A 24,231-nucleotide genomic window follows, 5' to 3' on the forward strand; every position below is an offset into this window, starting at 1 on the left:
GCTCCTTCTATCAGGCAGATACTCTTGATTTTTTGCAGCATCTGTCTATAGGCAGGACTCTGACAGAAACTCAGCCCAGAGTGCCTTGACAGCTTGACTGCGAGGAGCAAGGGGACTGCTGCTTCAGGGCTGGCTTCCTGGGCTCTGGGATGCCCCCCTGCCCCCGCCATGCCATCCCCCCAGCCCTGGGCGATGATGCTCGGGCAAGTGCGTGGCTCAGAGAGTGAGCTCTGAGACAGCCACCTGAGTCTGATTCCTGGGTTCACCACTGACCTGCTGTGTGACCTTAGACAAGTTACCTAACCTCTCTGAGCTCAGTTTCCCCTCCGTAAAATGGGGATAACAGCAGTACCAACCTTGTGGAGTTGTTGTGGGATGGTGCGTGTAAAGTACTTGGGTGGTGCCTGTCACGTGATCATGATTAACTAAATGGGAAATTATCATTTCCTTGAAATGAAGTTGTTGGAAGCCCTGTGGTCCAAGTTGTCAAACTGCTCTGGATGAGGATGAAGGCAGTGGGGAGACAAGTCACACTGTGCACGTTGAGTTTTCTGCAGCAGAGGTTCTTGACTCTGGAAACAAGTTCCCTTAAGGGTCTGATGGCTGAGTTCCCTCTTGTTGGAAAGTCTGTCCATCCTCAGGTACGCACTGCACTTTGCACCCAACTTCATAGAAACCCACCCATGAGCGTTAAAGTGGAATTTATCTCAAGGAAAGGACAAAGGATGTGCATCCAAATATATCTACCAGGATGTGGAAGAATAAAAAACACTCTCCAGTCAAGGATTGTTCAAGCAAATTGTGGTGTGTCTATATCAGGGGAATGCTATGTGCCCATGAAGAAGGGACTGACGGGAAAGCATGCCCCCCTCCCTGAGCCCCAGAGCCATTACCTCCCTGTGAGGGGTGAGCTTGGAGGCCCTGCTCTCTGAAGGAGTCTCTCTCTACCCAGCCCTGCCAAGGAGCTCTGAGATGGTGGAGCCTTTGCCAGGCAGGAGGCAAAGGCAGGAAACTTTAGCCCTTATGGCCAGTCTGAGGTGTATGTGTCACATCTGCTGCAGACAGCCTCTGGCTCAGCTCCCAGGGAGGCAGGCCAGGGGTCCACTGCCCAGAGGCTCCTGGCTGCAGGCAGAGCCCGCCAGGGGCAGAGGGGTGTCCGCAGACCACAGTGCCAGGGGGCAGCACTGGACCAGTGCAGTCACCCCGGGACGTCTCTCCCTCTCTCCAGTGTTAACCTGGCTGAGCCTGGATGAGACATCCCTGGAAAAATTGCCACTGGAACTTTCCACTTACTCTGGCCTGGCTCTGGAATAGCAGGATTCAGAGGTGAGGGAGCCCATGGCCATTTCAGGCCTGAGCTGCTTAGCTGGCTGGCTGTGAGTCAGACTAGACTCACCGAGAGGAGATGTGTGTAGTCCGTGGGCTAAAAATAATCCTGGTGCCACCAGGGCCTGGCTGTGGGGGTCTGGGAGTCCTGCTTAGGACTTTTTTGCATCAATATTCATGAGTGGATTGGACTGTAATTTACTTTTCTTTCACTGTGCTTGTTTAATTTTGATATCAAATTATTATTAATTATTTTAAGTAGGCTCCACACCCAGAGTGGAGCCCAATGTGGGGTTTGAACTCACAACCCTGAGATCAAGACCTGAGCCGAGATCAAAAGTCAGATGCTTAACCCACTGAGCCATGCAGGTGCCCCAATATCAAATTTATTTTATCATAAAATGAGGTGGGAAGTGTTCTCTTATTTTCTGTTGTTCCGAAGACAGAGTATAAAACCAAACTGATGAATTCCTTTAAAGTTGAATAGAGCTCACCTATAAAACTGATGGTCTCTTGGTTTCTCTATGGGAAGATTAACCCATGGCTCAATTTCTTTAAGTGTTACTAGCTATTCAGGTTGCTTATTTCTCCTCGAGCCAGTTGTTCAACAGTATTTTCTAGATGTTTCTAGAGAGTTTAAAATCTTACAGGCCATATCATAGTCATATCTGCTATCTTCTTTAAAGAACCAACTTTGAGCCATATTGATCTTTGTATCACATAGATACAAAGGCCCTTTGTATCCCCTTCTTTTGTTTCTGCTCTTATTTTTATTTTCTTATTACTTCTACATTTTTTTTTCAGTTGGTTCTGCTATTCTTTTACCAACCTCTTTTTTTTTTTTTAAAGATTTTATTTATTTATTTAATTGACAGAGAGAGAGAGAAACACACACACAGTGAGAGAAGGAACACAAGCAGGGGGAATGGGAGAGGGAGAAGCAGGCTTCCCGCCGAGCAGGGAGCCCGATGCGGGGCTCAATCCCAGGACCCTGGGATCATGACCTGAGCCGAAGGCAGTCACCTAACCAGCTGAGCCACGAGGCGCCCCTCTTTTACCAACTTCTTAACTTTCACATTTGGCTCATTATATCTCAGCCTTCTTTTCTATCTGCTTTTAAGGCTGCAAACTTCTCTTTAGATGCTGGGTTAGCTGTGTTTTGATAAACCGTATCTTTACCCCCATCCGGGTCTGAGGATTTCCTGATACCTTTGATCAATTTAGAAGTGTTCCCTGTCTTCCAAATATATTTTAGTTTCTTTTTTATTTGTTTGTTACCGCCCTTTAGTTATGTGGTAGACCTACACTATGATGTGTAGGGTATCTGGATTTGTTTTGTAACCTACAATGTGGTCAACATTTGTAGATACTCCGTGAGTGCTTGAAAACATTTCATAGGTATCTAAAGATACCTTTTAAATCAAGTCTGCTGGTTTTTTTTTTTTTTTTAAGTGAAAACCACAATGAGACACCAGTATATATCTGTCAGTTTCACATAAAAAGCTTGAAAAGTAGGGGCGCCTGGGTGGCTCAGTCGTTAAGCGTCTGCCTTCGGCTCAGGTCATGATCCCAGGGTCCTGGGATCGAGCCCCGCATCGGGCTCCCTGCTCGGCGGGGAGCCTGCTTCCCCCACTTCCACTCCCCCTGCTGTGTTCCCTCTCTCGCTGTCTCTCTCTCTGTCAAATAAATAAATAAAATCTTTAAAAAAAAAAAAAAAAAAAAGCTTGAAAAGTAGAAAGTGTCAGTGAGGCTGTGGGGCTTCGAACACTTACGCACTGCCCCTGGGCATGTAAGTTGCTGTAACCAGTCTGGCTTTATCCAGTAAAGGTGTGGAGGGTGGCAGCGTAGGCCACCCCAACATATGCCACTTTGGCATAAGGATGATTTTGAGCTAAAGACACTTGAAAAGCGGCAGGTACAGAAGAGGTGCTCTGACCTCCCCTTGTCTCCCCAAAAGCAGGAGATAAAACTCCCATGTGAAAGATGCTCTCCCCCTCCCAGGAGGAGAGAAACATTCTTAGCACCAGAGATGGGGATTTGAGCAGAGAGAAATCTACACGAACAAATCTCGAGAGTTAGAATAACCCTTGTCTTCCTTTAATCTCTCTCCATGTGTTTCATGTGTTTTTCCCGCCATTGCTATTCTTTGTTCAGCCTGGGATGTAAGTAGTTGGGCCTAACCTGCTTTCAGGGGCTTTGTTTTCTCGTGGGGACTCTCAGGTACCTGTAAAAATCCATAAGCTTTTCACCTAGTAATCTGTCTCAGGTTGACTGGATTCTCAGGCTCAGCCGGAGACCCGAAGAGAGTAGAGAGAAAATCTGCCTCCCCTGCGGGTGAGCCCGCGCGTGCCCTCGGACTTAGCCATCCACTTCTGAACCTGTTGGTTGGCAGAAACTATATCCCTATCGTTTGGAGATCTTGTTTTTTCTTCCTCTGCTCCAGGGCTGTGTGCGGGGGGCGGGGGGTAGAGGGCTTCTGGGGGGAGTGTTGGGACATCAGGAAGGGGACCGCTGGTCCTTAGGGACATCTCCACCCTGCCATCTCAGCGGAGTCATTTGTAGAGAGCAGAATTTGAATTTCTGATTTTCTGGGAGCTGATGGGGAAGGCCTGTGAGGACGGGTGGTGTTTCCTAATTCCTGTCAGTCGCTGTGGCCCGTGCTGTCTGTCTCCCTGAGCGGGTGATGACTCCCTCAGGCCTGATGCAGCCTCTGGCTCGGAGCAGATGCTCAGGAAATGTTTATGGAATGAAGGAGTGAGCTCCCTCGATGCCGGCCTTGGATTCATGCATCCACTCGTACCTGTTGTATGTCAAGGTGCGCTAGGCACGGAGCATCCACAGTGAGCGACAGGTAAGGTTCCTGCCCTTGGAGAGCTGGCATGCTGGCTGGGAAAGCCAGATAGGAAACAGTTAAATAACCAAAGAAGGTAATTTCAGATGGTGGTAAGGTCTGTGAGCAACTGCAAGACTGGGGACTAAGATGGGGATCCTTTAGCTGCGGGGGGTGGGTGGTGGGGAAGGCCTCTCTGAGCTGAGCCCTGCGTGGGTCAGCTGTGGGAAGAGCCAGGGAAGAGAGCACCAGGCAGGGGGAACAGCAGAGGCAAAGGCTCCGAGGTGGGGAGGAGCTTGGCCCAGTGGAGAAGCAGAGTGAGTGAGAGCCAGCCTCCTAGGAGGCCAGGCCGGATGGGGGATCACGGAGGGCCTGGTGGTTGTGGACTTCCATGTATCTGTTCCCCAGGGGTTTTACCCAGGAGAATAGATGATTAGATTCTGAATCCAAATAGCTTGCGCTGGCTCTGCCGTGTGGGAAGTCACCGCAGCAGACAGGAGCTAAAGTGAACTCCAGGTCCCTGGAGAGCGGCTGGTAGTGGACGACTGGGTTCCAGCTACACGAACGTATACCTGTAGGTGCCTGGGTGGCTCAGTCGGTTAAGCTCCAACTCTTGGTTTCAGCTCAGGTCATGATCTCAGGGTTGTGAGATCGGGCTCCGCGCTCCGCGGGGAGTCTGCTTGAGATTCTCTCTCTCCCTCTGCCCTCCCCCTGCTCTCTCTCTCAAATAAATAAATAAATCTTAAAAAGAAGAGTAGAGGTCTAGTGGGGTGAGGGGGTCACAGTTATGGGTTAAATTGTGTCCCCCAAAAGATATGTTGAAATCCTAGCCCCCCATAGCTGTGAATGTCACCTTACTTAGAAGCAGAGTCTTTGAAGTTGTTTGTAATCAAGTTAAAATGAGGTCATTAGGGCGGGCGCTAAGCTAGTATGCCCAGTGTCCTTATCTGTAGAGGAGACAAGACACAGGAGAATGCCACTTAACCCGGTGGCTGTGGCAGAGACTGGAGGGACACATTTGCAAGCCACGGAACAAGGGTGGCTGGCGACACCAGAGGCTAAAGGAGAGGCAGAGAAAGATTCTCCCCTCGAGGCTTCGCAGGAGCACAGCCCTGTCAACACCTTGATTTTGGGCTTCTACCCTCTGGAGCTGTACGAGAATAGATTTCTGTTGTTTTTGGCCACCTGCTTTGTGGTGGCTGGTTAGGCAGCCCTGGGAAACCAGTATGTCCCTCCGCGCTGCCCAGCTGTGAACACAGAGTCACCATGGGCCCTTCACAAACTGGCTGCTTTGGGGTCTGCAGGTCCAGGTGGCAGGACTCTCCACAGACATCTGCCACATCATAAACCCCCAAATGACCCGAAAGTATTCCCCAAAGCTCCAGCGCATAAGAAAAAACTCCTGCGTGGTCCCCCAAAACACCACTGCCCAGTTTCTAGCTGAGTTTTGCAGGTTCTGGGTATGACTTCCCTTGTGGGACACCCCATGCCCTATCCTGAGTTTCTATGGGAGCAAGGTGTCACCAAGACCAAGCCTGGCTCTCCCAGCTTCCTTGGCCGTCTTGCTGTTTTCATTGGCCTCCGCTTAGATTTTAGAAGACAAAAGGAAAGTTCCAGCTCCTCCGCCCTTTCCCTGTGCCCCAGGCCCTGAGATCTGATCTCTCACTTAAACAAAGCCCCTCGTTCACGTCAGCTCAGGAGACACAGTGTTCTGAAAGCAGATCCTTGGGGCCCGGGGAGGGAGCTGCGTTTTTGGATTCTTGCCTTCTCCAAAGCCAGCTTTTGATTTGGCCCATCCTACTCCACCTCCAAGCCCTTTCATGAAGGAAATTAAATTCTCCTGAACTTTAAGGTCCCTTCTCAGCACGGCTCCCCATGATACGGGAGCCACCGCCTGCTAGTAACTCTACACAGCAAGGTGAAGCTTTCTTTTGGCTTGAGAGGCAGGGTTTCATCCAGACACTTGAAAAATAAGTCCGTGAGCTGGGGAGCCAGATGTATCTGGATTCAAGTCCTGGTTCTGGCAGTGGCTTGCTGTGTGATCTTGAGCGGTGAACTCAACCTCTCTGAGTCTGGGTTTCTGCCTTGGTGAAGTGGGAACATCGATGTGTATGTGGCTAGGCCTGTGGTGAGGAGTTCAATGGTTGGAAAGCATTCATATTTTTACCTTCAAGAAGTATTCATTTTACAGATGAGAAGGAAGGAGGCCTGAGAGGCCTGTGACCCCTTAGGCTGCAGAACCATGTGGGGTGGGTTCAGTCCAGCTTCCGGGTGCAGGCCAGGGTAGGGCTGTGTTGTGCAACAAGGTCACTGCAAGAGACCAAGCCAAGGGCATGGCTTCTGGCATGTGCGGGAGGAATCTGAAGGCCACCTTGCCTCAACTCAATGAAATGGGGGAGACAACCCAGGCCAGGCGGCAGGGAGGGGCTATTGCCCGCGTGTGCGTGGGGGCCTGGCGTGGCATCCTCCCGCCTCCCCTCTTCTCACTGCCTCATTTTGCCCCTAACCCCATGCGTATAGCACAGCCACCAACCCTGCATTGACAGGGGAGGAGACGAGCCCAGAGAGGGAGACCATCTTGCCCAGGGTCACTCAAGGCCTCAGAGGTAAAGACGTTTTCTTGTTAGTGGAGGGGGAAGATAGGACTGAAAGGAGGTGGGTGACATAAGGAAGGAATGAAAATAATGTCCTCCATCTATTACCCAGGAAAGTTTTGCCCCTCATGGCCTGAGCATGAGGTAAAGCCCGCCATCTTGGATCCTTCTCCCCTGTTCCTGTCTGGAGGCATTAAAACACATGGGAGTGGAAAAGAGGCCCAGAGGGGCACCCAAAGGGTGTGGGGAGCAGAGGGGCGGAGGTCAGGAAGATAGTCGTGGGGTCTCCTCATTCTGCTCCCAGGGACTTTGTTGGTGGCTTCTGTGTCTTGTGTCTCTCTTTCTCCCTCTCCATCTCTCTCTTGCTTGGTTCTCAGCTGTTTTTGAATACTTGAACAAAAGCGAGAAAAAAAGAGAATGTTCTCCTTGACCAAAGAGTCTAAAGCAGATACATAGTTGGTTTTTTGGTGGGAGAGTGTTGTGGCAAGGTGAGTGGAGGGGTAGGTGGAGGGGGGAATGGGGAGTTAGGGCCCCACTTGAACCAGCCCCACAGCAGATCCCAAGCCCAGAACCAGGAATCAGGAGGCCCTACCAGGCCAGGAAGACTTGCTGCAGACCAAGAGATTCTTTCAGTTCCTGGGACGTGCTATGCCCCTCATACCTCCCGGCCTTGGCAGGTCCTGTTGTGTCCCCTGGAAGCCTCTCCTAGTCCCCTGACCTCGTTAACCCTTTGTTCCTCAGATCACAGCTTGGGCGTCTGGGAGCTTCCTGACTGCTCTTCTTGCTTTGTGGACCTCCTGTGTCCCGGCTCCTCTGTGTTTTCCTCATCAGAGCACCCGGCCCCTGCCCCGTCATCCCCAGTGACTTAGTTCTCTCTTGCTGGGCTGTGCACCCCAAGGACAGGGCCTGAGTCCTGTCCACTGCTCTGTCTCCTATGCTTGGGATCCTGGTACCCATAGTGCCCAGCCAATCCTTGTTGAATGAATGATGAACAATCAATCCATGAGGTTTTGCATTTGGCCAGGAAGTCGTACTGGTGGAAAATGTGTGTGTGTGTGTGGTGGGCAGCCGGAGGTGAGGTGGAGAATGTGGGAATTTGGGTCAGAGTCTTAAAGCTATTGGAAGGAAAGGAGGGGATGTGTGGGAGAAACTGAGGGGTCCAGGCTACGTCCTTCCTTGCAGCCTGAGTTCTGCGTGGATCCTTCCGTGAGCTTGGCCTTCATCTCCACCCTCGCGTTATCCCCCCAGAGACCCAGTTGCTGTCTGTCTCTCTTTCCCTTCCCTCCTCAATTTATTGGGTACTGATGATATGCTAGGTGCTGGGGACATGGTGGTGAGCCACAGGCCAAACCCCTTCTCCCTTCCTTCTTGGATAAATCACAGAACTAAAGATGAAATTACAGCCATGATCAGTGTGGTGGGGAGAGTGCCGAGAGCATAATGGGATTTGCCCTAGTCTGGGGAACTCGGAGTGGGGGGGAGTGGTGGTGCCATGGGGTGTCTGAAGGAGCTTTATCCCCTTCTAATCTCTCCGGCCCCTTCCCAGGTATCCCTGGTGATCCTCCAGGCTTAGGAAAACCTGTAGCCTATTCATGCAAATACAGCCCTGAGACAAGCTTGCTCTCCCTCACCCACACCTCAGCCTCTTGCCCTGAGTAGACATTTGAGATCCACTCAGGCAAGACTTCCTAGAAGAAGGGTCAGCTGAGCTGGCATTTTTCTTCCTTTCTTTCTCCTTCAATTTCTTTCCCTCCTAAGCTGGACTTCCAGCCATAAGGATGGACAGGAGAAGTTTTAGTCCTAGAAGAGGTGATTGCAGTGCTGAGAGTGATGGCACTGTGAAATAAAAAAGCAGCATTCTTTCCTCTGGGCAGACCTAGCTAATGCCTGGGTACCAGGCTCCACTGATAGAGAGTGGACCGGATTCCACCCCTGCTAACCGGTTGCCTTTGTGCAGTGCCCAGCCTGTGCATCCGTTTGGGGCAGCCCAGGGCATTCAGCTTCTGAACCCAGCTTGGGGAAGCCAAGGGCAGAGGAGAAGGAAAGCCCCACTGGGAGGCCTCAGGGAACAGGAAAAGCGCCCTTTCCCTGTTTCCCAAGGTCTCTTTGCCTGCTTTCAAATGCCCCTTTCAGTTGCTGCCAGTACATAGCTCCACAGCTCCTAGACCTCACCCTCTGTCCCTGGGCTTTCCCGGGGAAGAAATTTCAGCTCCAACTTTTTGCAGGGTTCCAGGCCAGGCTATTGTGAGGGTGGGGAAGGAGGTGGAGAGGCTAGCTCACCGTGAAGGGGCGGACAGTGTGTTTAGCAGTTTGCTTAGGCCAGGGAGATCATGCAGGGGGTGAACAGATGGAGTCAAAAGAGGGAGCCTGGACCTGAATGACAAAGTCTGTGCTCACGATTACAGCATGTGTGCTCATCTCTCCTCCCAGAACCCCCAGGAGTGTGCCCTGCATGTGTGGATGAGGGGAGCAGTGGGGGCGCTGGGCCCCAGCTGTCCTCAGAGAAGCAGTCGGAGGCGGTGGGCAGAGTGGGGGCTGCGGCATGGCAGGGGCACGGAAGCCTCCTAACGAGGTGCTCACGCCCCGCCGAGTGGGTTTCGCTGAGCGGGAGCCATCCATCATCGGCAGGGATAATTGTTCAGGGAGCCAGTGGGGCCCAGCCAGATGGGCGCCTTTTGGACTTGGAAAGAACGAACACTCCCTTTCAGACCATTTATCAAATTTAGCTGGATCTCTCATCTTTTTTTCTGTTTGTTTCCGTCAAGGAGACTTTCTTCTAATGAAGACGAATGCAGAGCGATGAGTGACTTGGCAAATGCCCAGAGTCAGAATACAGGATTCATTCAGTGAAGTGAAAAACCCAGGTGGTGCGGAGTTTGGAGAGATAGATGTCTTAGAGCATGCTAAGTGTCCAACCTTCAAGGGGTTCCAGTGGGGATCTGGGGGGCACAGCCAGCCCCCTCTCTGCTGGAGCTCCCCCTTCAGCTTCCAGAGCAGGGTTAAGAGCTTGACCCACCATTCCCTGACACCGACTCTGTGCCAGGCGCTTCAGCTCATCCTAGTGTGCGTGGGGAAATCACGATCCCATGTAGCAGATGAGGAGGCTGAGGCTCCGAGAGGATGAGCAGGTGGCCCTGACTGGGGACCCGGGTGGGACTGAACACTGTGCTTCCTGCTCCAGAGCCCACCTTCACACACGCCAGCAGAGCAGTTCATTGGCCGAGGGGTCCAGGCTCTTCAGACTGCCTGGTTCAAATCTCGACTCCACTGCTTACTAGCCGGGTGGCCTTGAGCTCTCGTTTAATCTCCCTGTGCCTCTGGTTGTTTGGGTAATGCAAGTATCCACCTCAGTGAGCTGTGGGAATACTGACTGAGAGAATCTTTGCCGAAGCTTGTGGTGCATTGTGTGCTGTTACTAGTAACGTTTTCTGATACCAGGATATCATTTAGTATCTGTTTTTAGTATTGGCAGCCTTAGCGGTAGACTCGGGATCACGTCTGGGGAGCTGGACTTGGGTAGGCATTGCCTGGAACAGCTTGTGGGCCTGTCCCCTTCCTGAGGGACACTGGCTGCTGACGGGGGACTGAGGACGGAGGGCCCTGACCCCTGGTCTCCGTGGATCGTCAGCTGGGGTCTGAGGTCCATGAGAGTTGCTTTGAGGGCAGGGATGCCTTTCCCTCCTTGGCCCAGCTCCCAGCACAGGTACCCAGTTAATGTTTGTTAATGGGAGGCTGGGGTGGGAGCAAATGAAGGCTTGTGGACAAATGTGGGCTTGAGCAAATGAAGGGCGGACGTTTGTGCATTCAGTGCATTCTCTGAGGGTGGCTCAGTCCCACCGTTCATGGCGCTGGGGAAGGAGACCCACTGCCTTCCTGTGTGCCTCCAGAGTAGGGCCTGGAGTTGCCGGGCCTTGTGGAAATGGTCTGACCCTGGCTGCATGGCCCTGGCAAGTCCTTCTGCTCTCTGGGCCTCAGTCTTTTTTTTTTTTTTTAAAGATTTTATTTATTTGACAGAGAGAGACACAGCAAGAGAGGGAACACAAGCAGGGGGAGTGGGAGAGGGAGAAGCAGGCTCCCCGCAGAGCAGGGAGCCTGATGCAGGACTCGATCCCAGGACCCTGGGATCATGACCTGAGCTGAAGGCAGTCGCTTAACCAACTGAGCCACCCAGGCGCCCTGGGCCTCAGTCTTCCTGGCTGTACAATAGGGAGGGGATTGGACCATATCATCAGGGGGTTTCCAGACCTTTTTACTAGAACTATGATTAAGCCCTAAGTGTGGGAGGGGGTCTGAGAAGCCCCCAAGGACAGCACTGTGACCTTTCTAGGACAGGCCAGTGGGTGTCACGGACATCCCACAGAGACCAGCTGGGTTCTTGCCTCCAGAAACAGAGCAGTAGGCATGTGGGGAGTCGGGTGGGGGGTGATCCACAGATAGGGAGCCCCACAAAGGGCCTGGCCTGGACACGCTCACAGCCTATCTCCGGGCTGGCTCCACCCCTGAGCAGCTGGGGGAAATCGTGTTTGCTCCCGACTCAGGGTTTTCATCTGCCGTGGGGTGTGATAGTAGGTGCCCTGGGTGGCTCAAACGGAGGGTGTGAAGCCCAGAAGAGGCCGCAGGTATGAGAGGATCAAACCCAGACGGAGTCAGTGTTCACTGAGCATTTATTTGGCCCCAGGCATGATATCATTTAGCTTTTACGACAGTGTGAGAAGGATTATTATCTTTAGTTTATTGAGGCAGAACCTGAGGCTCAGAAAGGTGCCTTGTCTTGTCCAAGGTCACAGGGTATGTGAGGAGGAACTGACTCTGACCCCAGAGCTCATGTTCCCATTCGCTCTGCTCTGGGACCCCCCCCCCCCCCCCCCCCCCCCCGCTGAAGGGCGGGAGGAGGGGCTGGGCCAGGATAGGCCTGGCTGCCAGTCTGGGGGCTCGTTCTGACTGGAGGGGGCCTCCTAAGCTGCTGTGCTGAGGAGGATTCTGAGGCCATCTGGGCCTAGTGGGAAAGGGTGCAGGGATTGATTTGTGATGCTTGTCGTGGGTGAGAGAAGAGGGAGAGGCAGTCCATGAGCTGTCTGCGTTTCCTAGGCCAGACCTTGTCAGGGTCTTTTCTAGGCCTGGGAAGCTGTTCTCCAAGGTGACTCTCTGCATGTCTACGTTTCAGGCAGGATCTATAGACTGAGCTCACTCTCCGTTGGGAGAGCAGAGGAGCTGGAAGAGAGTTCCTGCAAGGGGTTGGGTGGGGCCAGGGCGCAAAGATCATCTACCTGCCCTAACTGCAGGTGACCCACGCTGGCCACTGCGGGAGGGAGAAGGACAGCCCCAGGACATCAACCTTTTAGGATAATGCTGCTGGGGCTGCTGAGGGCAGGCAGGAGATCCCAGGCCTGATTGTACCTGAAACAGAGGCGGTGGGAAGCAGAAGCCAGCGCAAGGAGACCCCAGGGGTTATCTCACCCAACACTCATTTTCCACATGGGGAAACTGAGGTCCAGAAAGCTTCCTCCATGGGGGTCCATGATGCGTCTTACTTAAAATCTGAAAACTGTGGGATGGGCAGGGTTGGCAGAAAATGTAGAGTCGAGCAGAACCACGAGCCGTCTGCGCATTAGAGCCCCTGTTTATTGGGTGTCAGGCAGCGTTTTACGCACGTCCTCAGCATCATGTCATGGCACCTCCCGGGAGGTGGGGACCAGCCCTACTCTACAGGGGAGGAGCTGAGATCCAGAGGGGTTCAGCTCCTTGGCACAGTAAGGAGCAGGGCCCCGGGCAGCCTGACCACACCGCTGGGATCACAGTCCCGGGCGATGTGGACTGAGAGCTTGTTTAAGAATCCCTGGGGGGGGCGCCTGGGTGGCTCAGCTGGTTGGGTGACTGCCTTCGGCTCAGGTCATGGTCCCAGGGTCCTGGGATCGAGCCCCGCATCGGGCTCTCTGCTCAGCGGAGCGCCTGCTTCTCCCTCTCCCACTCCCCCTGCTTGTGTTCCTTCTCTCGCTGTCTCTGTCAATTAAATAAGTAAATAAAATCTTTAAAAAAAAAAAAAGAATCCCTGGGGAGCCCTGCCTCCCCTTTCCCCTGATCCCAGAGGTCTGGGGGGGCCCCAAGAAAGAGACTGTTGAGCAAGCCCCTTCCCATGCCCCCTCTCTAAGGCAGACATAGGGGGTCTACAGACCACATTTTCAGAAACACCGCATAGGCTATGCATACAAATCCCCAGCTGAGTCCAGATGAAGAAGGTGATGAGGAAGGAGAGGAAGAGAATTCTAATAACAGAGCATAGCTTATATATAGCCCACTGTGTGCTGGGCACCGTTCGAAACACTTTACATGCATTTTAATTCATTTAATTCTCACCAAAAGCCTCTGAGGTAGTGACTCTTGCCCCCATTTTACAGAGGGGGAAATGAGTCACAGAAAGCCTCAGTAACTTGCCCACAGACACTCCTGTGGCACACGGGGAAGGGGCGGCCACGGAGCCTGTATGTGCGGAAGTAGAGAGGTGTGTGTGTGTGTCAGACCAGCCTGTGAGAGTGGACAGCCCCCAGGTCTGTTGAGATGGAGAGATCAGAAGGCTTTGTCCTTAGCCCAGGCAGGTTTCTCGATGCAAATCTTGGCTGTGAGCTCAAGGAGGGAGGCGGGTGGGCAGTGCCTGGCTGAGGCCCCATGCAGCCTGCAGGTGGGTGGGGGAGGGCTCCCACTTGCCAGATGCAGCCTCTCTCCCCACGTTCACGGACCCGGCAGGACCCTCGGGGGCTCTTACCTTCTTCCCATGGACCGCTCCCATGGCATGGAGTGGGCACCAGGCCTGCGTGGACCTCGGGGGCCAGGCTGGGGGTCCTCCCTGCTGATGCTGTTCTCAGGAGCCGGGGCCCAGGGGGTTCCCCAGGCCAGGGCCCCCCGTGCTCTCGCGGCTCATTCTCCTCAGGCACAAAGGAGGCTTTCACAGCTGCTCCTAAGCCCAGAGCTCCTCAGACAGGCTTAGGGTGATTCATCCTGTCAGAGGGGCACGGTGTCTCCAGATGGCTCACACGTCCTGTGGTCCCTGTAGCTCCTCACTTCTTATACCCCTGCCTCTCTCAGGAGGGGAAACTGAGGCATCCAAGGTTGGAGGGGGGAGAGAAGCAAAGCGGTCCTCTCACCATGCGGCCGGCAGCTTGGGTACAGCGGGTGACCTCTGGCTGGCCCAGCAGGCAGGACTTGGCCTTCTTGCCGGGCTGGGCACTGATCCGCAGACAGGTCCCAGACAGGGGAGGCTGCGTGGGACAGCCGGGCCGTGGGGCTCAGGGCAGGCTTGTGTGGGGATGTGAACCTCTGGCTGGACAGCCCCCATTAATACTAGATCTTTTAAGACACTTGGGGGCAAGGGCTCTCCCAGAGCAGAGACTCTGAGAGCCAAGTACTTCATTCACCAGGACAGTAGTCCCGGCGGGGAGGGCTGGGCTGGGCTTGGGCCAGGAAAATATCTGGAGGCCGGATTCCAGGCTCAGAGCCAAGTTCTCAAAGTTCCCCCAGCAGTTACCCTCCTCCTCAGTTGCTACCCCTCCTTCCTTCTTTTTATCGCCAGCATGGGACGAGGTTAAGGCCGAAACCAGCCTGGGCTTGAATCCCAGCTCTTTCCTCACAGTTGTGTGACCCAGGGGTAGGGCATGATCCGACCCCTGGGAGCCTCAGTTTCTTCATCTGTGCGTGTGTGTTGCTATAATCACATGGCGCGGGGTTGCTCTGCGGCTGAAAGAGGTAGGTAGGTGCATACTGCTGGGGCCACGGTTCTGTTAGAGCCTAAATCAGATGATGTCATTCCGTTTTATACTCCCCCACTTGACCAAAGTGGGGAAACAGTGGCCCCCAACCCCATGGGGGCCTGAGGGTGAAATGAGGTGACTTGAGTAAAGCTCTGAGCAGAGGATTTGGACAACAGCAATTCTCCAGAGAAGTTAGGGGCTGTAGTTAAAATGCGGTCAAGGCTACTCAGGATGAAACCACTGCCCACTGGCAAGTCCCCAGTAACTGGTCTAAGCAGAACACCCTTTCTTAAGAGATGGCTGGGCAGGGGGAACCTTGCAGCCCTCCCTTTCCTCTACCACATTGCCTGGCTAGGAGGTGGTGATGATTTCTGACACAGATGATTTATGAAATGGCAGTTGGTAGTGAAGGGTCAGGATGAGGTATTCTAGATCCAGCTTTGCCCATAGCATCAAATTCCCCATGGTCCAAAGTTCTGTTCCATCAAGTCTTGCTTGCCTCTCAGACCTCACTTCCCATTCCCTTCTCTCCCTGACAATTCTTTCATACCCCCTTCCTCCTCACCCCAGGGCCTTTGCACTTGCTGTTCTCTCTGCCTGGAATGTTTCCCATCTCTCTCCCTCAACTCCATTTTTTAATCTTGCATGATTCTTTCCTTTTTATCCATCAGGCTCCATTATCACCTCCTCAGAGAAGCCTGCCCTGACTCTATGCAACTAGGCTTTTAGTGAAGCTCATAAGTCATATTTCAGCAGGACTCCAAGCAGATGGGGAAAAATTAATAAACGGGTAAAATTCCTTTTCTCTCCTCCCATCCCACCAAGAGCCAAGCTGGTGGATAATTATGGGATGGCTGCCAAAGGAGTTTGATCTTCAGGGTTGACGTATGGCATTTTTACTGCTCTGGCTGACAGCCAACTTAGTCACTGCCCTTTACAATTTTGTGGATGCTCTCCTTACTGCAGGAAATCAGAAGCTGTACCCCAGCCATGACTGAAACAGGGAGAAAGGGAATGGGGGGGTGGCGCTGAGGCAGGGGCTGGACCCAGGAGAAGGAGCAAAGGAAGAAGCCACATTTTTGCTTGCCCGGAGGAGACAGGACTAATATTTGCCATGCAGGGAGCTCTTGCAATGAGCTAGGGCTGTGTTAGACACTCTACATACTTTGAGAATGTTGACTCAGAGGTTCTGAGCAATTTTCAAAGGTCTCCAGAGGCATTCAGGAGGAGGAAGAGGAGGAGGAGGAGTGGATGTGGGAGAGGAAGGGGAAGAGGAGGAGGAGGGAGAAAACATTGTTCACCCCTGAGTGGTTTCAGGGCAAGTATTTCTGAAGGGTGTTTCCTGTAGTGATGTAGATCGGCTGGGATTCCAACCCTTAATCTGAGGCTTCTTAGCTGTATGACTTTGCACAAGTCTCTTGGCCTCTCTGAGCCTCATTCTCCTCCCGTGTAAAAGGAGACAACGGGCCACCACATGGGGCCGAGGATGAAATGCATATAAACCCCTGCACAGAGCATATAACCACAATTCCCCCTAGAAATCAGGTGCTGATGTTGTGATGCTGTTAATAATGTGATAGTAAATCCATCGCCCATTCGTAAGTCCCAGGCATCCTGTCCATTAAGCACAGCACCCTTCCCCAAACTGGGTGGGCAGGGGTAACCTTGCTACCTTTCCCTTTCTATCTTGGGCTGCCACCTACTGGTGAGGACCAGAATTACAGTTGCTGGAAAGCCCCAAAGGGGCTGCGCGAACAGAGGCACACCCGCCCCCCTTTGCCTCCCCATCCTCAGTCTTGGGAAAGAGGAGTGGTGGGCTGATGCGGAGAGGATAGGGAAATAGGAGTCCCAAATTCTGAGGCCCATGAGTAGATTGCAGAGACTCCTGAAGTCTTGTCCACCCCGATGGTGAGAAAAATCCGTCCTCAAGTCTTGTCCGGTTTACTTCCTGAATATCCCTGGGACTGGTCCTCTTTTTTCCATCCCCAGGGCACCGCTCTGGCTGAGGCAGCAGCCTACTCCCCTGGCCTCCCTTTCTCCACTCCCTTCTCCATACAGCAGCTGGGAGGAATTTTCAAAAACTACAAACCTGATTGGCTCATTCCCCAATTTCAATCTCTCCATGTGTCCCCACAGCCCCTGGACAAAGTCCAAGCCCCTGCACCCAGCCCACAGGACCCTTAAGCCTGTCACCCCTGCCCGCTCAGCCCTTGTTACCCACTTCTGCCCCTTCCAGGCCTCTCCAGCTCGCAGGCCTGGTCCATGCTGCTCCCTGGCCTGGCCTCCGGGGTCCCCTCTTTGCCTGGTGAACTCCTGTGCCTCCTGCAGGCTCAGTGTAGATGCTGCTTCCTCCAGGATGCCTCCCTTGATCCTGCAGTTCCTGCCCCCCGCCCCCAAACATAGCCTTTATCAAGTCCTACTGCCTCTTGATCTTCGTCCCCCTGGACTATGAGCAGGGACTGCGTCTGGTTTTCTTCACTATGGTATCCCCAGTGCCCACCCAGTTCTTGTGTAGCAGGTAATGACTGACTAGGAAACAGTCTCATAAGGGAGCTATAGACCCAACTCTCTACAGCCATTTTCTTGGACTGTCTTGCCTAACTCTGAGCTGGTGGGGGTCGGCGGGGGGGGAGGGGGTCTCCGTAGTGGCCACAGTGCCCTGAAAATGGTGTTGAGCATCTGATGGGTATTTGCCACTTTGTGATGCCCACCCTGTGGGGCGGGGGGGAGGACCTAGAAGGGGCTGGCTCTAGAATGTCATCTCCTTGGTAGGTTTTGGTGGTACCACTGATGGTCATTTGGGCTCCCTGCCATCATGTGGAGGATGTGCCAACTGAGGCCTGCCCCTGGTTGAGGAGGGGAGGGGGCATGACCCACTTCGTGTTCTCAAGCATGCACAGCAGGTGGCTTCTCCTACAGGTCCCGTGTGGCAGCGGCAAGTGCGGCTTCCTCACTCTGAGCCTTTCCTCACCGGGAACTCTCTTTATGACAATTCCTGCATATCAGGTGGTCTTGTCTCCTCGCCCAGGCTCAGTTCCATCTGGCTGGCCATGGTCGCTGCCTCTCTTAGGATGGATTCCCCAAGAAGCCGACTTGCGGGTGAGTGTTCTCATGCAGGTGATTAAGGATGCAGGTAGGGGAGTGGTAGGGGAGGAGGATAGGGAAGGGGACACAACCAAGCAAAGGGACACTTTCAGGTCCACTCCCAGCTTGATCCCACGGGAACCGTGGAGTGTAGATTGTAGCTCCTGGTTGTCCAGCCCCAGGACAGGGAGCTGGGCTTGCACACTCCAGCTGGGCAGTCAGCAGCTCTACTCTGGCACCTCCTGGCCTCTCTTTTCTGCCTCTGGGAGCTAAGAACGAGTAGCCCGAGGGCAGTTCTCCAAAGAGGCTCATAGACGCACACCTAGACGCAAAAACTGGGTGAGGGGGCCTGGGTGGGCACCAGCCGTTCCGCTGTGCTCCCCCACTCCAGGAGACCCTTTCCCCAATTCTCTGATTCATCCTGTTGACATTTTCTCAATCTTCTTTAAAGTGCTATGCAAGACAGCTTCTGGAAAAGTACCACGAGTCTTCTCTTACAACCAGCAGGCCACCCCATGTCCTTTTAAAATAGCGGCCACTGCCCAGAGCTCTACCTAGCCCTACTTCTGGCCCTGAACTCACTTTAGAAGTCCTTATTGGTTCTTTTAATTTTATAAGGTATTCTTCCTTGTTGTAAAGAAAGATCCCAAACATACAAAGGTGTTTATGATAGTAATGGAAATTTCCTGCCCCCTTCTTCATTCCCAGGGTGGGTATCTGGCCAGATGTTTTCCCAAACATACATACATATACATACAAATATATATATTTTTTCTCTTTGACAACTTTTGGCATTGTGGATATTTTATCCTATTTCCTGCCCCTACGCCCCCGAGATGGATCGAATCCCCCATTTCTCACAGGGGAGCTCTCTGGCTCAGAGAGGTGGCATCTGCTCACCCAGCTAGCCAGTGGAGAGCCAGTACTCAGACCCAGGCTCGGCCTTCTGTCCACCACACTGCCTGCAACAGAGTAGAACAAGAAGTGAGTCAGCCGAGAGAAAAGGAGTGGCACCATCAGGGTCCAGGGCCTGCAGAAAACCACCATTCAGTCCCAGGGACTGGGAAGGGAGAGTGACCGGGTTCAGTGGCGGTCCTGTTTAGCACGGATGGTCAGGTGTGAACAGAGGACCCTGCCACTGGGAACAAAAGGGCAGGAATGAAGCACATTCATTTGCTTATGTAGCCGCCAGGCATCCTACACCACACAAATGGAGTGTCTGTATAGGAGTCAGTCGGGGCTGCTAGCAAACTCCCCCTTTAATCCCTGAGAGTGATCTGCACTGGGAAAAATGGGGTAATGGAATTACTTCCTCAGCCCAGCCTGCTCCAAGTTGTCCTATCGGGCTTTGAACACTGATCTCAACCCCATTGCAACTGTAGCCCAAGTCCCAGCCCATCGTGTCCTCTGGCCTCAGGGTCCCACACTCTTGTCCTCCTCTCTACCCCAGACCCTCTTGGCACACTGGAAGCCCTGACTGTGCCCAGGGCCCCACCTCACTGGTGTGCACAGGACCTGTCTGCTGGCCCACGGCTCAGGGCATTTGCACTTCTGTGGGAGCTTTGCAGTCTTACTGGCCCACACTCCAGGAGCCCAGGTACCAGTCCTGTCTGCTTCCATGTCCCCCTCCCAGGATTTGGTCTAGGCACCCCACCCATGGCCCTTCTCAGAGACCCCAGGCAGGGTATTTATACTATATCCTTTGGGCCTTACCACCTCCGTGGGCTCCAGTGGCTGGTATCAACGTCTCTTGGCTAAGGACTCACTGTGCAGCCATGGACGGCCACGCTTTCCTCTGTAGGGCAGACAAGAGGTGCTCAGGAATTCCCATCAGCCCCAACATTAGCAGCCCCCCAGCAATGATGGGTGCACAAGCAGCTCAGCTCCCTCACCCTGGCTCAGAGATCTCTGATTGTGTATTCTACACTGATTCCTGGGGGTCCTCCAGGAACTGAGCTCCACTCACCCACGGCCCTAGGAGAGTCGACAACACAGCCTTTACTGGCTGCCTTCCCTTCCCCACCCCCACTGTTTTCCAGAATCACCTCCCGAATAAATCTCAGGGGCAGCTCCTGGGGAACCACTTGAAGAGGAAGACGGCCAGGACGTCCTCCCTGAAGCCTGCCCAGCAGCCTGCCTCTTCCTCCCAGCCTTCCTCACATGGTGCCCGCCCCACGCCCTTCTGGCTCTGGAGCCTCCAGCTCTCATGCAAGCAGCAGAGGAAGACAACATGCTCCGTGTCCCGTCCTCCGGTTCTCTCTGCTCCTGGGGGTCTTACATCTCATGCTGGGAGCCAATGATTCATTCATTCACCCTTTGGCGAAATCCCTAGGACATCAACCTGTCTTCCAGCAGCCTAACCTGGTGCCCAAAGCTGTCACTGACTCGTCCCAGCTTGCGCCCGAGCCAACCCGGCCTGGGCCAGTTAGATCCCAGGGAGAAACGCGGCACATCAGAAGGTCAGAGAGTTCATTCAAAATCAGCAAAAATAAAATTTAATGGTGTGCCGCAGGTGCGGGCAGTCCGTCCTTCCTTGGGCGCGACCGTGGCTTCGAGGGAAAGCAGACAGGCTCCAGAAGGACCCCTGATGGCTGGCCACCTTGGCTGGGAGGGCGCTGCTTCCGGAGAGGGGAGGTGCGCAGAGGGCGCGGACCCCCCTCCCCCCCAGGGAACTTTCCACAGGCCACCTGGCTTCCTTCTCCCCGCTGCAGCTGATGCTAGGACAGCTAGAGGCTTCTTGGGTCCTGCAGCCGCCCTAAAATACCTTCTGGGGAACACAGCCCTCCAGCTCCAGCAGCTCCGGCCAGCCATCGTATTTGTTCGAGTCTGGATTGTTCTTCAAGAACTAGAGAGAGAGAAGAGAGAGAGTAACGCGGACCATGGGGGAGGCTGTTCAGGAGTCAGACCTGAGTTTTCACTGCGCTTTAAGACCTCCTGCCTTCACTCACTTCACCCTGGCTTCAGCCCCATGCGGAGGCAGCGGTGTGGGATAGGACCAGCCCCTTTCACAGGTGGGGAAACTGAGGTGCAGAGGGACGGCCACGTGCCCAAGGTTTTACAGAGGAGATCAGAGCTCAGTCCTCGCCTCCTGCCCTGGGGGGTGGGGTACCAAGCATTGGGGGGCAGGCTTGCAGAACGTTAGCTCCTCTGCCAAATTCTCCATCAGCCTTTCTAGGACACCCCCAACCAACCAGCACAACAATGAAAAGAGGCAATTCGTGAACACTTGCTCTATGCCAGGTACAAAGTGCCTTATGTATTTATTCCTTACAATAGCCCTAAGAAGGGCATACCATTACCATCCCATTCTGCAGATGGGGAAACTGAGGCACAGAGGGCTAAAGTAACCCTGGGGCAGAACCGCTGTGTAATATTAATAATAAATATAGAGAGAATAAAATCAGTTAAGATGGTGTTTAAAGTGCCTAGGCTTAGTTTATGGAGGAAAAAAATGTAAATAGCAAAATCTACCCGTGGAATAATTGGGGCTAACCCTTAGGGATAAAAGTAATTCTAGATGCTACGTCTCTAAAACCCAGAACCACATGTGTGAGAACAAAGGACCTAATGGTTCCGCTCACATCGTGGTCTCCAGTTCATTCTGGGTGATGGGTCTCCCCATCCCCTCCTTGCACAGGGATGCTCTGGAGCCCCACTCTGCTGCCTGTGTTCTTCACCTGGAGGCTATAAACAGAGGACTCCCTCCTTGTCTACTCCAGCACAAGCTACTTTGTATCACCATTAAAAAAAAGGAATTTCTAACCACCTGAATTCATTCTCTTAGAAACTCACACATACAAATCAGGCCAGCATTTTCCAGACAAGGCAAAAACCCTTGCAGCCCATTGTGGTCCCCACACCTGGAGTCTAGCGTCTTGAGGCGGTCGCTCCCCTGCCTCCCACAGCCCCTCCCCTGCAGGCTGCTGTGCCTCAGGTCTGATTACTGCCTGGGCCTCCTCCCTGCCTTCTCCCTGTGCTGGGCCAGGGAGGCTGTGCTAAAAGCATCAGGACGGGAATCTGTGTGGAGGCCGCCAGACCTGGATGAGAGCTACATCCGTATCAGATCCAAACAAGTTGGTTAAAACCTCTCCTCGGCTCCAGATCCTCGACTGTGGGGTGGGAGCAGAATTGTACCTACTTCATCGCGGGAATTAAAGAAAGCACTGCAGGTAAATTGCTCAGCCGAGCCTGCATGCAGCAAGTGCTTGCTGAATGCTAGTGTTTCTTATATATCAATCTGCTCTTGTTGCTTTTCCGCTTAAGCCTTCCATGGCTCCCCACTGCCTTCAGGATAGAGTTCACTCTCCTCCGTAGTCCTGTATGTCAGAATCATCGACTCTTAGCTGCCTGCCTTGGAATCTGGGCAGAGCTGAATATTCTCACCACTAGACAATGGACTACATCAGGCCAGGGAAGATCTGGCTAGTTCTCCCACATTTGGGAATTGCTCTGAGCTGGGGATGCACAGATGGGGGACAGGGAGAGAACGTGCAGCATTTCCCTGGAGGCTCCACCCCATCATCAACTCCCCTTTCCTCCCCTGAGCACTCCTGAGACTCCAGACTCTACTTGGGACCTGGGTAGTGACTGTGGAACCACATGTCATGGACCACTCCTGACCCCTTCCATGTACTCAGGTGGGCTCTCCTGTGTTTTGTTTTTAAGATTTTTATCTATTTATTTGACAGAGAGAGAGAGACAGCGAGAGAGGGAACACAAGCAGGGGGAGTGGGAAAAGGAGCAGGTCTCCTGCTGAGCAGGGAACCCCATGTGGGACTCGATCCCAGACCCTGGGGTCATGACCTGAGCCGAAGGCAGATGCCAGGTGCCACCCAGGTGCCCCTTGTGTCGTCCTCTTGATGCAAATTTATCCTCTCCCCTCCAGTGGGGAGCCTGAGGCCCGGGGCAGGGGAGTGGAGAGAGAGAGAAGAGGCTTGGCTTAGGTTTCCGTTGGGACCAGAAGCCAGACATCCCGCCCCCTGCTCTACCCATCATGCAGGCTTCATCTCTACATTCCTTTCTCTTTTCCCATTCCTCACTTCCCTCATCCTTCTTTTCTCCTTTTCCTTCTCCTTTCTGGTACTTATCCATTTATATATGACCCAGATCTTTGCAAAATGGTCAAGGCTACTTCCTGCTGGGGGATTAGCCAGTTGGGCCACCCTGACCTCTGAGGTCCCCACACTGTCCCTCCCAAGCCACCCTAGTCCTTGACCATCCATCCCTGGCACCTTACCCCCACCTGACTCACTGGGACGGGGAGGCCGCCAGGAACTCACCTGCTCAAAAGGGCTTTTATCCTTGAGGTCTTTGGCCCCTAAGAAGACCCAGCTATCTCTGAAGCCCAGCTGGTTTGCATAGGAACTGCCCAAGCTGGAGAGGAGCTTCCTGGTCTCATCATTCATTCTGCAGAGGACCAGAGAGGACAGTGAGGTGGAGGGGTGGGAGAGGGGCAAGGTTCTCAAGCACTTGGCCTACCCTCTGCCCCACCCGCCGCCAGATGCAGCAGCTGGGCTGTGCAGGGTTGTGCTCAGAAGGAACAGGGCCGAGTGGCCACTAGTCTGGGTTTGCTTCTGTTTACAAATATACACGTTTATTTGGAAAATATGGAACATCACAGAGGAACTAGAAATTACAGTCTCACCCCACTTGACATAATCACTGTAACATTTTAATGTATTTCCTTAGTATCTTTGTTCCCCACGCACTGGGGGATCATACCAATGCTTTTATAATGTTTTGTTTTCACTTAATACTGAAGGGTGAGCATTCTTCCATATCCTTAAATTATTTTCTACATCATTTTTGATGTAGATCCTCTTCTATGTACATATAATGTCACATATCAACATGTGTCATAATTTCTGTAACTAGTTGGTCTTTACTGGACAGGGACAGTGTGTCCAGCTTTCCAATGTTGTAACCGAGGCTGTGATGAGCCTCCATGAACATGTTGTCATGCACTGGTCTGGTTATTTCCCTAGGAGAAGCTGCCAGAAGACAGAGCCAACGGGAGAGCAGGGAAAAGGCACTTAGGACTTGAAAGCATTTGGTTCCCTTCAACCCTTGGCCGGGCAGGTGGACGTTCCCACTTACTTGGTTCCTGGGTCATCATAGGAGGCCATTAGCACCAGCGTGCCCTCTGGGATTTTTTTTAGGAATTTTACCAGGAGGTTAATATCTGGGGGAGGAAGAAAAATGGGGTGCCGGTCATTTACGGGAAATGACCACTGGTCATTCTCATTCTCTGCTACTGCCCTGAAGATCCAGGAGTGACCGGGGGCAGGCTGACACGGAGGTCCACCTGAAGCTCAGGGGCCAGCAGGAGGCGACACCTTGGGTGAAGCTCCCTGCAGCCCTTGTCCAGGGGAGAGAAAAGTGCATGAAGCAAAGGTGCCCTCATGCAGGTGGTCAGGGGTGGACACTGGGAATTCAAAAGTTCCACAGGAGATTCTGATGTGCAGCCAGGAGTGAGAGACATTGTTCTAAGGGCCCTTGGGGACCTGTACCTGAGGAATGGAGTGCAGTCATGTCTCAGGAACTCTAGGCTCTTTGCACACCCCCTGCTACCTCCTTCTACACTGGTTAAGAACCTATCTGTGCTGACTTTAGAGGAGATCCACCGCACCACAGGCAACTCAGGTCACTGAGCGAG

At 53.2% G+C, this 24,231-nt stretch overlaps 2 protein-coding genes and 1 long non-coding RNA gene across 15 annotated transcripts in view; 1 reads left to right on the forward strand and 2 right to left on the reverse strand.

Annotated features, from left to right (window-relative positions):
* FAM107A (family with sequence similarity 107 member A) overlaps positions 1-13,998 on the reverse strand; it is a 52,413-nt gene extending 38,415 nt beyond the window's left edge. The window contains exon 1 of the mRNA XM_031037148.2: positions 13,511-13,998. Coding sequence (XP_030893008.1) covers positions 13,511-13,534 — 24 coding nt within the window. The 5' untranslated portion in view covers positions 13,535-13,998. The remainder of the gene's footprint in view (positions 1-13,510) is intronic.
* Positions 9,930-20,087, forward strand: LOC102741903 (uncharacterized). Of its 2 annotated transcripts, XR_014145376.1 has the most exons (4): positions 9,930-10,453; positions 17,412-17,591; positions 19,027-19,173; positions 19,616-20,087. It is a non-coding gene; the product is annotated as an uncharacterized LOC102741903 (long non-coding RNA). The 2 variants fall into 2 exon arrangements; XR_014145375.1 differs by lacking the exon at positions 9,930-10,453 and having other exon boundaries at positions 17,254-17,591.
* FAM3D (FAM3 metabolism regulating signaling molecule D) overlaps positions 18,240-24,231 on the reverse strand; it is a 38,834-nt gene continuing 32,842 nt past the window's right edge. For 10 of the 12 annotated variants that reach the window (XM_081820002.1, XM_081819986.1, XM_081820048.1 and 7 more), the window contains 6 exons: positions 23,673-23,757; positions 22,856-22,982; positions 22,380-22,469; positions 20,341-20,421; positions 19,290-19,371; positions 18,240-18,538 (listed from right to left, as the gene is read on the reverse strand). In XM_081820002.1, coding sequence (XP_081676128.1) covers positions 19,339-19,371; positions 20,341-20,421; positions 22,380-22,469; positions 22,856-22,982; positions 23,673-23,757 — 416 coding nt within the window. In that variant the 3' untranslated portion in view covers positions 18,240-18,538; positions 19,290-19,338. The remainder of the gene's footprint in view (positions 18,539-19,289; positions 19,372-20,340; positions 20,422-22,379; positions 22,470-22,855; positions 22,983-23,672; positions 23,758-24,231) is intronic. The other 2 variants (XM_081820059.1, XM_081820053.1) reach the window with 1 other exon arrangement.

This window comes from Leptonychotes weddellii, chromosome 1 (genome assembly GCF_054177405.1).
Source record: "Leptonychotes weddellii isolate Sample4059 chromosome 1, ASM5417740v2, whole genome shotgun sequence".
Classification (NCBI taxonomy): domain Eukaryota; kingdom Metazoa; phylum Chordata; class Mammalia; order Carnivora; family Phocidae; genus Leptonychotes; species Leptonychotes weddellii.